The sequence below is a fragment of the Triticum urartu genome, chromosome 7, assembly GCF_003073215.2.
Source record: "Triticum urartu cultivar G1812 chromosome 7, Tu2.1, whole genome shotgun sequence".
Lineage (NCBI taxonomy): Eukaryota > Viridiplantae > Streptophyta > Magnoliopsida > Poales > Poaceae > Triticum > Triticum urartu.
This window is the reverse complement of record NC_053028.1, coordinates 161,178,444-161,191,509: the sequence shown is the minus strand read 5'-3', so window position 1 is coordinate 161,191,509 and position 13,066 is coordinate 161,178,444. Positions and strand designations below refer to the sequence as shown.

The 13,066-nt window shown below is 44.6% G+C and overlaps 1 protein-coding gene across 1 annotated transcript; it reads right to left on the bottom strand.

Annotated features, from left to right (window-relative positions):
* Positions 1–2,971: 2,971 nt before the first annotated feature.
* On the bottom strand, positions 2,972–5,238 carry LOC125521360 (probable peroxygenase 5). The gene is made up of 4 exons (XM_048686424.1): positions 4,835–5,238; positions 4,420–4,520; positions 3,443–3,568; positions 2,972–3,344 (listed from the first exon to the last, which is right to left on the bottom strand). Exons 1-4 carry the CDS (start codon positions 5,087–5,089, stop codon positions 3,185–3,187), a joined length of 642 nt encoding a protein of 213 aa, XP_048542381.1. The 5' UTR covers positions 5,090–5,238; the 3' UTR covers positions 2,972–3,184.
* Positions 5,239–13,066: the final 7,828 nt, after the last annotated feature.

The following is a 13,066-nucleotide window of genomic DNA, read 5'->3' as shown; positions in this document are numbered from 1 at the left end:
ATGCAGTAGGATCGTCGTAATGAATGTCATGTGGAACTGCGTGATGAAGCTATCGGTCAAAGAAAATTTTAAACAGCCGACCGTACGCGATGAATTTGACAAAATCCATTCAAAATAGTTTAAAACATAAACACAAAATTAAGTATTTACGGTCGATAGCTTGGGTCTCAGGACATTCATGCTGAGCACCATGCTCGCTGACGATGGCAAAGACGATAGCGGTGCACTGCTTCTTCTTTTTTTAAATACGCACGAGTGTGCGCATCATTCATTAATAGAGGAGAGGGAAGAGATTCCCAGAGTCCAGAAAGTTACAATAGCAGTGCACTGTTTCTTTTTTTCTTGAATATGCATAAATATGCGTATTATTCATTAATAGAGGACAAGGAAGAGATTCCCAAAGAGTTCAGAAAGTTACAATAGCGGCGCATCCACACATCAAATGGACCGTCTACGGCACCTAAAAGCATATAGCGACTACTCCCGAATTACTCACCGCGACAAGCCCGCAAGACTCCACACCTGGGCTCCATTGCACGCCACCCCAGCCGTAGGCTTTACTGTGGCCCAATCGGGCCTAAGTCGTCTAGCTGTCTTTTTTTGCCCAACGTCTAGCTGCTTGTTGCCCCGGCACAAAACCAACGGCTATGGACCAAGGGGCTGAAAGAAACTCGCAAGTCAAACTGTGTATTGTGGTACTTATATACTCCTTTCTTTCTGGTTTATATGGCTCAATTCAAAAATCTCATTAATCAAGGTAGATGATGAGTGATGGAATACTCTTTGTAGTTTGAAAAAGCACCCAATTAATGCTTTTGTTTTTCTCAAAAAATTATGTTTACCAATGCATTAATTGCAATGCATGCATGCATAAAGTACATGTATTGGTCAATTTTTCTCTTAATAATCACATGCAATGATTTAATGCACTTGAAATATGAATTTGTGATGGGGAACAACCAAATTAAGCCTTATAAAATGAAAAAACTAAAATTTCAAAATAAGCACAATAAACCGTAAAGGAGGAAGTAATCGTATAGTCTTGCCTAAAAAAAACTCTTATTGTCTTGTCTCAAGAAAATAAGTACTCCTATTGTCTTTAGGAGACATGCACCGATGTACACCTACATGCAAGCTTTTCAGTCAATCTTGGTTCTTGTCTCAAGGGATTAAATTATTATTTTTCCTGAAAATCCTTTCACCTTCTAGTGTTAACTTTACCAATCGATGTGATGTGGCGGCAAGGTAGTACTACTAGTATTTCGGAACACCGCTGGATTATTGATGGAGTCGTATGCAACCCTACTTGCCTGTCTGATTTCAGTGGTCACGTACGGCCGACACGGCAGGTCGCGACACGTCCTGCGCCCCCATTCAGCAATTCTTCGCCCGATGGAGGAACAACATCTGGGAACAAAAAAAAACATCTGGGAACGTGATTCGACGGATCGATCGACCGGTTGCTTCGCCCGCGCGCGCACGAAAGCGGCGCCCACACAGCCAGCCAAAGTGGCTTCTAGTAGCACGGACGCGACCTGGACCGCGACTGGGCGGAGCAGGGAATGCCAGTGCACTACCCCACACCACCACCAGTACCACCACGGCGTGCGGCCGCGAAGTTCGACGACGCACGCTGTGGTAGCGGCCGCGCGCGTTGGCGACGCGTGCAAACAACCGGTCGACTGGAGACGACGACCCCGACATTCCCACCGGATGAGAAGTGTAAAGATATATACTGCGTGGGGGCGTCCGCGCACTGCACGCAAGCAACGATGGGAGGCAGGCCGTGTCGAGAGGACGGCGAGTCGTCCTCGTCGTGGGCGGCCACGACGCACCCTGCGCCTTCCGGCCAGCACCACCGGGAGGTCTTCTTGACGTGCAGCACGATCCGACACCTCGATCAATCAACCGTCCCACACAAGTGCAACATTGACCTCGACCTCGAGGAGAGTGCGTACGCGTGCACGGCCGAGAGGCAGGTCGCGAACGAATCTGGGTCGCGAAAGTAGTGGCCAGCCTTTCCAAACTGTACGTTCGTACAAGGTGGGCATACATCACAGCTCAGGGAGTCAATCATCGTATCTTGTTCTACCATTTTTTTAACACATAACAAACGGAGACACTCATACATACGTAGATACATTAATCCCTATACAAACGCATGTACGCACACCCTATCCATATGAACATCTCCGAGAGACAGAGTCGGCACATCATTTTAAGATTGACGAAGTCATCGCAGACGTCTCTGTAGTCAACGGGAACATCTCCACCCACCGAAAGCACATTACCGGAAGGCCTGAAATAAAATCCAGAAAAATGCGAGCAATAATATCAAGTCTGGGACTTAAAATCTGATTGGCGGGAGGGATGCCAATGTCCTTTTAACCATCCAACCATAGGTTGATTTGCATCATCATATCTTGTTAGGCAGAGGAGTTGCGTGATCCGGCAATAAGCTCGTTTTCATTTATTTGTTATTAGATATGTAAAATTATAAGTTCAAACACGATTGAAGCTATGAGGTATGAAAAGGCAAAGGCATCAATGAATAGTGCGCACCAGTTAGCATCACTATTCATCACTTAATTTGTTTTTAATGCACTCTAAGTAAATGAATTCATGTTTGATCTTGAAATTTCTCATTGATGAAAAGTAAACGTCACTGTTCTTTGTCGGCCGAATGGAAAAGTTTCGTCGTCGATTTGCACACAATTACAACTTATAAAATAAGTGAAAAAGGTACTCGTGAAACCCAAGTGAACATCAAGTTCGTGCAAATTAGTTTCTTTTTCATGGAAGTTCATACAAATTACCTTTTTTTTACAGGGAAGTTCATACAACTTAGTTACTTGGAAATTAGTAGCAATGTGTGTATCTTCTTGAAGATAAAGTGGAGACTCGGATGGGATAAGGAGTCAGTTGTTTGGCGAGACGTAAATAAGCAAGGAATAACAACAAAATGTCAAAATTAAAACAAATGTGAATGTTTTTTCCCCAATTTGCAAGCAGTTTCTATACATTTACAATCAGGCTCCCAGCCTCATTCCAGGAAGCATGAAACCAGAAACAAATGAAACCGAACGACCACAACAATAATTTTGGGAACGGAACTCACAAGCACACCCCAATCTACAGATAATTGCACAGAACCACAAATGAGTGGGCATCGGAGGACATTTCATCATTTCTTCTTGGCAAATTCCTTAGCTTCCTTCTTTTCTCGCTCCAACTTCTCAAACACGCTGCCATCATAGACCGCCTTGACAGTCTCCTTGTGAAGAAATCCCTCCTTGTCTTTGCACAGCGCATAGAGAAGTCTCCACTCTACGAAAGCGCCCACCCTGCCATTTTTTTGTGTGGATGTGCCAAAAACATGAGCTAAAAAAGAACGCGATAGTTGCATTTTACATTATTCATACTTTAGATGAAGTAACCTTACCGTCCAGCGAAATCTTTAGGATCCCTGTTTGCTTTAAGCATCTCCCCAAGCTCTTTGTCCGTTAGGGCATCAGGCCTAGTGTGGGCATGCTTCTTGAATATCTCCTCAAACTTTTCAGGAACAAACCTGCAATTTTGACAAACTGAAAAGTTAGCAAGTATGCATCCATGGTAGTCATTCTAATTAAGAAAGCCAATGATCTAGAACTGCATCACTGTATTCCTTCTAATACAAACTAGCATTGGGAAGTGCAACTTGGCAGTAGTAGGAGTTCTCTAGCATCATACAAGAGCAATCTATTATGCCACTGGCCCATGTTGGCAACCATACCTTTCACCTGCTATTTTGTTATCCCTCAAAAAAAAACTGCTATTTTGTTTCTCTTAGGCTTTAGGGAGTTGCGCCTAACATCGAAGCCCCAAGGGGTGGACCTTATATTTAGAAGCTTCTATAAAGTTTTGAAGATACACGTAGATGTTGCCTATATACTTGTAATACCTCGTTCGTAGTTATATGCATTTGTGTGCTATAGGGAAAAAAGACGGTGACCTATAATAGCAAAAGTATACCGTTATAGATTCACGCACACTTGTTGTTTTTATTGCACTATGTAAAAAGACGGATTTGCTTTAGACCAATTACTCGACTATTTACTTGTATGGAATCAATTGATTGTTGTAGTTTGCTCTCCAATTGCACATTTGAACTATTTACTTGTATGTCTGAGTATATTTTTCATATCTGACTTGAAAGTCAGTCGATTCCTTTTAATTTTCCATGCAGTTGGCCCTTTTAGAAATGTGCAACTATCCTTCCTTTCATATCTTACCAGTTACCAGTAATAAGTAGATTCTCCCGAAGATCATGTGCATGGGGTAGCAATAAGTAGCATGCATGATGTGCCCGCCCTAGGGGCGATGGGCACATGGTACTAATACTGTATGAGATAAGTACTGTAGTACAGTATCTATAAGTACCTGCCCTGGGTGTCGTAGACGTCTGTATCACTCCCATGCTTGCCCTGCTGAATGGTCTTCACGTAGATGGGGAACTTGAAAGCTGGGGGCTTCACGTTCGCCTGCAGCAACACAACGAGAATCGATAACATAAATTAATCTCGGCTCGATCAGCGCCTCTTTACGCCAGAACTACTAATAATGAAAGCCCATTTTGTGCCACGTCAAGAGAGATCTTTGTTCAGTTTTGACGATTCCAGCTGCTTTACAGTGGTGTAGAGTAGTAATAGTATGCCTTGTTTCGATCTCGCTTTCTTTTCACGGCTGGCATCTGCTTTGCCGCCGAAAGAATGCAACTAGACCAATGGGCAGGGACTACCAAGCCATCAACAACAGTGGAGCGCTATAGTAGCAGTATAACTAACAGTCTACGTACCGGTACCGTCTTGGACGAGAGGAAGACGTTGATGAAGACGGTGCCGGCGGCGGACAGCACGACGCCGCAGCCGATGGCGCGCAGCCCTCGGTAGGTCTCGGAGGGGTAGATGATGCCGTCCCTGTTCCGGTCGAAGAAGGCGGCGTGCTTCTGCAGCGGCGTCAGCTCGTGGCCGCCGTACACGTCCGCCATGGAGGGCTCCTCCGCCTGCTGCTGCTGTTGGCCCCCTGCGGCGTCCGCGGGTCTGGAGCCCATGGATGGATGGATGGATGGTTTCGGCCGGCCGGCGATCGAGGGGCGGGAAAGCGGGAGGTGAAGATCAGCTGGATATGTCGGTGATGATGATGCCAAGGTGGCGCGGGGAGAGGAAAGCGGGAGTGGCTTGCGCTGGTGTGGTTGTACGCTGGGAGTTCGTGGGGTTTATGTAGTGCTCCGTCCATGGTGCCGTGCGCGCGGGCACCAGCCAGCCATGCATGCGATGCGATCACTTCATTTAATTTCTCCAGGATCTCGTTTCCTTCCTTTGACTTCGCACCGCCCCACCGCTGGTTTCTTTATACGGAAGCTTGTCGACGTTGCGCGGCCACGTATGCAGAGCGTGTAGTGTATATTTAATTATTTTCAAAAAAAGATTCAAATATATTACTACAAAAGTTCAACCAGGAAGGAGTACAACGCATCTCAAACATAATAAAAATTATATCAAAGTCTCTAGACCACCGAACGACCATTACCGTTTACGAGAATGTGTCGCCGACGTGCCACTATCGCTGCACTCATATCAAAGCGGGATTGATTTGTCGATGATAAACGAAAAGTCTTCGTGTGTGTGCCCTAAGGACCAGCGACCTAGAGTTGCAGTCGTTTCGTCAAAGTGTCGAACGCGTGAGGATTAAATAACCCTAACCTAAACTACTTGCCGAAGCAAAGACACTGAAATTCTCCTCCCCGCCACTTCGGAGGGGCATGCAAAAGGAGGCGAATTCACTGGCTAGAGGGAAGAGTGTGCCCTTGCCGACGAGGGGATTCGTGGACCTATTTAATTGAAAAAATTCTCAAACCATAGGAATAGACAAAAAGAAGAGCAAAAGATTAGAGTGTGAACCCTATAGAATAACAAAACCATAAGAATTTACAGGAAAGAGAGTATTTTTCACGAATAACGTCAAAGAGTGATTTGACATCATGGAAAAACAAATGAATTGTAACTATATCTTTTGTTGGACGGGAATGTCCCTTCAAAATGTAGTGTGATGCAATCCTTAGAAGAATTTCCTAAGCATTTCAATCCTACAAATCCAATGATGTACAAAGAAAAGATGCCAAAAGATCGAAATACTCCAAAAATCCTATGATTTTTTTGAATCAAAGGGTCCTTAAAATGGAGTGAACGGTTTGTTGTAGAGCCAAGTGCCCAATTGGTATCTTCTCTTCATTGACAATAGTTGTTGTTCTAGTGCGTGTTGTGATGTGTGCAATGTGATATTTTCATTCTACGCAAACATGTTTATGACCCACCGTATACACGCCCAAGCAAGCTACCTAGCCGGCGGTTAGTTAGAGGTACATGTGAGGAGCTCAAATCAAATGGCTTTGTAGAGAGAGAGAGAGAGAGAGTAGTGTGGTCACAGGCGCACAGCTCACGCCACAACACTGAGGCTGACCTTATCGTACTACGAGTCTGTTTGGATGGAGTCCTGACATGCAGCTCCTTCGCCAGGCAGCAATCTTGGCCTTATATTAGGCCTCCAAAATCCAACGTCAGAGAATGGTGCCTGAGTTAGGCTACTTTTTGTGCAAGCCAACCAAACAAACCCTATGTGCATCTGTCCCGCGTATGGGGTTGTTCGCCTCTCACGGTCTCTCTCACACTGCTCATGCGTTTTCCATTTCTTTTGCATCTACCTTATCACCACACAATCTCAAACCTATAGCATTACAGTCAAGGAGCACCCGAACACAAGGAGCAGTCACAAATTATTGCCTGATTTACATGAAAAATTGAAGAGTATATATGTACATAATTGTATCAATCTTGGAGAGGCCATGCCCCAACCCCTCGTCCCACTAGCCCTGTCACTACCCAAGCTACCATGTTTGTGCTAAATATGCATGTGTAGTGTTTTATAATATAAGGACTATGTAAATTCGAAGTAAACATCATTAAAATTACCTCACCATCCATGCTCTCGCATTCACCTCGAGAAAGACTCCTATTAGCTAGTTTCAAAACATGTCCAAAATTGATGGATTTCTACTTGCTCAACATCTGTACCATAAACACCTTCTTTCCTTTGAAATTGTACATTTTCCGATTCTGAACTAACTGTATCCTTTTTGTTCCCATGGAGCTTTCTTGCCTAGTGATTAAGGATTTTCACACTCCTTGTGTCTATAAAAGATTTTCTCGTAAAACACTTAGAGGAGTGCCAGAGGGCGAGCGAAGTGACGTTTTAATTTCTCTTCCTCCGGTCAAAAAACAAGATTTATAGGGTTCAAGCACTATTAGTATGTTAGAAAAGACTTATTTTACAGACTAGAGGGGCTATCTAAATCCTAAAGTAAAGACCAACGATCAAAGTAGAAGTACCAACGGCCTTGGCATCCCCTTCCCCTCTCAATCTCGGTATGTTGTGTCCCCCCCCCCCTTCCATGTGGGTGAGACGGCCCCTTCCCTTGGTTCTTCCCACTTAATATCCAGATGCAAGCACAATCAGGTTAGAAGCAGGACACGTCGGCATGCCCTCTCGGCCCCTCCCCCCTCCCCACCTCCAACTTCAGAGCCACGCCACCACCTATTCTACCATCGCCATAGTGGCAATGCCCAGAGATAAGCACATTGGGAGGTCCATCGTCATATGTTTTGACGCAAAAACTACATGTGTGCCACCTTGGCCTGACTAGGTGGCAAAATATTCCACCAAAACAATGCCACATCGGATAAAAAATTGGTTTTAACCATGGTTGCCCCTTTTAGGGATGAAGCTTACATTGTATTTGAAGTTTTTTTTTGCGGGTGACTGTATTTGAAGTTAAGTGTGTATACAACAACAAAATATCAGGGAAGAAACCTACAGTATGGTGATAGTTCAAGGAAAGAAAATACACATCGTCCTAGTTACAACTATGTTTTTTTCCTTGATAAAGGATGGTTTTTTATCGACTCAGAATGAAGCATCGACATCGTCCAAGCTACAACTATGTTTTTTTTTCTTGATAAAGGATGGTTTTCTATTGACTTAGAATTAAGCATTGAGCGGATACAGACACAGTGAACACACATCCAACTTCTGAATGACTAGGACGGACACAACTAAAACTAACGCAAACACACACAAAGAATCATGCCAACAAAGATCAAAGTCATACAAGACTGAAGCTCTGCCTAGGAGGAAGAACCATCAAAACAATGAACGATGAACTACAACAACGATCATCCTCACCAATCATCTCTTGACATCATAAAGACAACAAGAAATGTTCTTCAGCAGCAACACCTCCAGGAAAGAAACAATACAATTTTGTGACTACAATTATCTTATTCAGGAAATATATTGCCACATTTTACCCTCTTGGCAACTACCTAGTCGTTTTAGCTATTTCAATGCAAAATGTACTCATAACTTGAGGAACACAAATTTGATCTGAAGTCCATATATATATGAACCATTACTAAAAACTTCACAAATATTAGGTCTATAAGTTTGAGAGAATTATAAAGTAAGTGTATATAGAGAATGAGTAGAAACACCGGGAGGCAAGTAAATTTTATACTAGAAGAAATAAAATTATTTATGGTATGTGATTGCTGCAACTTATAACTTATTTTTTATGTGAAATTACGTAACCTGGGTTGTAGCAAATGGTTTGCGGTTTTATCTCTAGCTTGCAAATGATAGTAATTTTTTAACCAAATTTTGCACGTGCGTGAGTTTACCTATGTTTTCCATGAAGTTTGAAGTACTCCCTCTAGTCCTTTTTTACTCTGCATATAAGAATTGTCTGAAGTCAAACTTCGTAAAGTTTAACCATATTTATATGAAAAAATATTAATATCTACCATGCTAAAGCTATACAATATGAAAATTTAAGTCATGACGCATCTACTACTACTGATTCCACATTATGAATGTTAGTATTTTCTTTCTATAAAGTTGATCAAATTTTACGAGGCTTGACTGCAGATAAATCTTATATGTGAACAAAAAGACCGGAGGGAGCATATAGTTCACGGGAAGGCACTCTTTAAATAATAAATTATCCTACCGACCCTCAGTATCCTCAAATCAAAGCATAATAAGTAGGAACAGTGGATTACGTGGAGAGGCGAGGGCCCGTCACAGGCAGTACTTCTTAAGGCCCACAAAATCTAAAATGAAAGTACACGACATTTCGGATGCAGAGTAGCTTCCGAAGGGCACACAAGGTAGTAGTACAGCGTAGTAGGAGTACGTGCCTAGGTGCGTACGTGTAGCTAGGATGCAGCATGTCGTAGCCTCGAGAATAAACGCTGTCAAGTTGGTGGCTAAGATTCTTGCAGCTAGACTGCAACCACTTATGAATAGGCTGATATCTCAATGTCAGAATGCCTTCATCAAAGGTCGAAGCATACATGACAATTTTGTATATGTTCAGGTTTTGGCTAAAACACTTCGACAGAAGAAGATTCCTGCTGTGATGTTAAAGTTGGACATATCAAAAGCTTTTGACTCTGTTTCTTGGGAGTTCCTGCTCAACCTTATGAGATTTAGGAGGTTTAGTCAAAAATGGAGGGACTGGATTTCTTGCCTTTTTCTCTCGTCATCCACCAGGATCTTGGTGAACTCTTGCACCACGGAAAAAACCATGCACCGTTGTGGCCTCAGGCAGGGTGACCCTTTATCCCCCCTCCTGTTTGTGCTTGTCATGGATTGTCTTGGCAGACTAATGGATTAAGCACAAGAGCACGGCATTTTGTCGCCTATTGGTAACCAGATCATCAAGCACAGAGCTTCCATTTACGCTGATGATGTTGTCATTTTCTCCAAGCCTGACAACCAAGACATTTCTTCTATTGCTAGTGTTCTGGACTTATTTGGTAGGGCCTCTGGTTTGGGCATCAACATGGCCAAAAGTAAAATTTTGCCTATTAGGTGCAAAGGTATTGACCTTACCATCATTCAAAACTCCCTTGGATGCCAAATTGATTCTTTCCCCTGCACCTACTTGGGTATGCCACTTTCGGACAAGAGGCTCAAGAGAATTTTCTTCCAAGGTTTGCTTGATAAGATTGCCAAGAAGTTAGCCGCATGGAAAGCTCGATGGATTACTTTGGCTGGTCGTACTGTTCTGGTCAGATTCGTGCTCTCTGCAATGCCTATTTTTCAACTTATTGCCGTTGAGTAGCCAAAATGGTTTATTTCTTTGGGCCGGGTCAGATGCAGTTAGTGGTGGAAAATGCTTGATCAAATGGTCTCAAGTTTGCTCTCCTCTTGAGCTTGGTGGGCTAGGTATACCTGATCTGATTTGTCAAGGAAGGGCGCTGAGAGTTAGGTGGCTCTGGCAGAACGCCACTGACGGTGATAAATCTTGGCATGGGTTAACACTGCCAATGGACAAGGAGGTTAAGGCTATTTTTGTGGCTAGTACTTCAATCAAGATTGGGAATGGAAAGTCCTTCAGTTTTTGGCATGACCATTGGCTGCATGGTGAGATCCCCTCGGTTTCCTTCCCGTTACTTTATAAGCATTGTAATAGGCGCCAGATCACTGTCTCTGAAGGTCTCACGGATAATCTCTGGATTCGGCTCATCAAGCGCAACCCCTGATGAGGCTGTTCTAAGAGAATTTGTTGACTTATGGCACAGATTACAAAGCTTCAACATCTCTGAATTGGAAGATGAAATTTGTTGGAAATGGACTGCGAATGGAACTTATTGCGCACAATCTGCATACCACTTACAGTTTTATGGCAGAGTCAGCTCTCCTTTCTTGAACATCATTTGGCAGATCAAAATCCCCCCAAAAATAAAGATGTTTGCTTGGCTGGCTGTGCAAGGAAAGTGTCTTACGGCTGACAACCTTGCAAGGAGAAAATGGCCCCATGACCCGGTCTGCCCCCTCTGCAGAATTGGCCTCGAATCCGCTCACCACCTCTTTGCTGATTGCCCATTCACAGCTGGTGTTTGGGGTTTCTGCCTGACAAAATTTCAGTTTCCATTTGATGCCAGACCGAATGTCAGCGCTCCTTCCTTGCTTGACTGGTGGCTGTTGTCTCTGGAAAAAATCCCTAACCAGAGGAAGCAGGCCTTCTCCTCGCTGGTGATGGCTATTTGGTGAGGCATTTGAAAAGAACGAAATGATCGCATCTTCAATCATAAATTTTCCCCCTTTCTGAATATTTGTGATCGAATTGTACTCGAGCTGCGCACTTGGTGGACTGCCGGCCTCAAGGGTGCACAGTGGCTGGGAGATCATGGTTAAGAGAGTTCTGTTTCTCCCTGCAAAAAAAAAGAGAGTTCTGTTTCTGGCAATGTAATTTCCTTTTTCTCTTTCCTTTCTTTCACTTTGCACAGTAACTCTGTAACTAGCACTTTTTGCCTTATCTTGAGGCACTCCTCTTCTTAATGAATGAAAGCAGCGACCTACCTGCATTTCGTCAAAAAAAAATAATAAACGCTGTCCTGTCCGTGACAGAAGCCGGAGGATAAACGGTAACTTTTCCAGCGCGCGCCAATATTATTATCTTGTGATGATTGAGCGGATTGGACCCCGAAGCCGACGCCGACGCAATCCACAGCCAGCTATACGTCCGCATCGAGCCCCACGTTCCCACAAGATGCGAAGCAAGAGATTTCCTGGGGAGGCGACGCGCGAAAGCGAAGACAAACGAGAGGAAGACCGCGCGTGTGGAGGAACCGACGCGACCACGACGCGCCACTCTTTCTCCATCCCTCCGACCCGGACCACCCAGATAGGGTCCCTGACGTGCACGATCCACGGATCTGATCAATCGGACACGACTGCACGGTTGACCTCGCCTCATGTACCCACGTACTACGTGTGCGCGATAGAGAGAGAGAGGTGATCTCACTCGCCTGCAGTTCCCAGATTAAGCACAGGGGAACTCAACTGATCATCGGATTCGACATTTTTGTTAGCCAGGCAAGGAGCTGGGGCTGCGTGTTGCGGCGGTAAAGCCGGTTCCTTCACGCCAAACTAAATCGGCCGATTCAGTGGCCGTGCACGTCTGGTTTCCCTATGCATGCAATTGCAAGCTAGTCGATCGGTCTGACGTGCCAAGATTGCACTTGCACCGCACTCTAAACTGCATGTTGCAAATAATAATATAGGAGCATATGATGATGCGTCGCTGCATGCGTTCAGGTCTTCAGGAATTTAACTTCCTTCATCGATATTTATATCAATCTGAACTCCCGTTGCTTTTGTTCCGAATCAGAGGACATCATCTCATACTCATTTCTTTAAGAAAAATAGAGCATTCTCCCTTCATTCACACTGCTCCCAACTTTCCGTGTTCCGATCGATCCTTGGTAGCTGCAAATAAGAGCGAAGTCTGATTTAAACCTTAAGGTTGTAGAGCTTGTCGGAAATGAACCCCCATCTCCAAATCCTCGAAGTCTGTACCCTGTATTCTCTAATCCCAGTCGTTTTTAACCTTGATGCTTCTTTAAGAGGGGGTTTAATGACATGGCAGGGAAAGACCGGGTTTGTTGACTTTTTTGTTTAAACGAGTGCATGCATGCATGTCTTAGTGCGTGGCAGCGTGAGTATATACCGCGTCAGTTGGTCGTTCTTTCCGGTTCTCTCTTTTTTTTTCTTTTTTCTTTTGACACAGGGGCGCCGGTCGATCATACGCAGCGCTAGCTACTTGAACACAAGGGTATGCATGTACGAGCAGCGCAAAATAAGATACGTGTGTACGCGTACTTGCACACGCACTTGAGGATTGCGTACCTACGTGTGCACTGCTGGCAACATCGTTTTGCTCGCCGACTTCCGACTGTTTGTACATGGCTTCACATACACTGGCGAGCTGACAGCCGTCTCGCCGGCTCATGCTCATGCATCGCCGGGGCTGTCGCGCGCCTACTGGCCATCACGTCACGCCGTCCCTCACCGTTGTTGGGGACCTGAAGGACTCCATGGACGTCAGCTCAGCCACGTACAACGTCGGCTTGGCCACCGGCGAGCGAGCATACCTCTCCGCCGGGGCTTCCGCGCTGCCCTCCAC

Bases quoted from the DNA above. Each gene is read 5' to 3' on its own strand.
- LOC125521360 (XM_048686424.1), bottom strand. From the start codon at position 5,089: ATGGGCTCCAGACCCGCGGACGCCGCAGGGGGCCAACAGCAGCAGCAG. The intron at 4,521-4,834 runs GTACGTAGACTG...GTGTTGCTGCAG, and splicing joins TCTCGTCCAAGACGGTACCG to GCGAACGTGAAGCCCCCAGC. The intron at 3,569-4,419 runs GTACTTATAGAT...TCAAAATTGCAG, and splicing joins GTCTACGACACCCAGGGCAG to GTTTGTTCCTGAAAAGTTTG.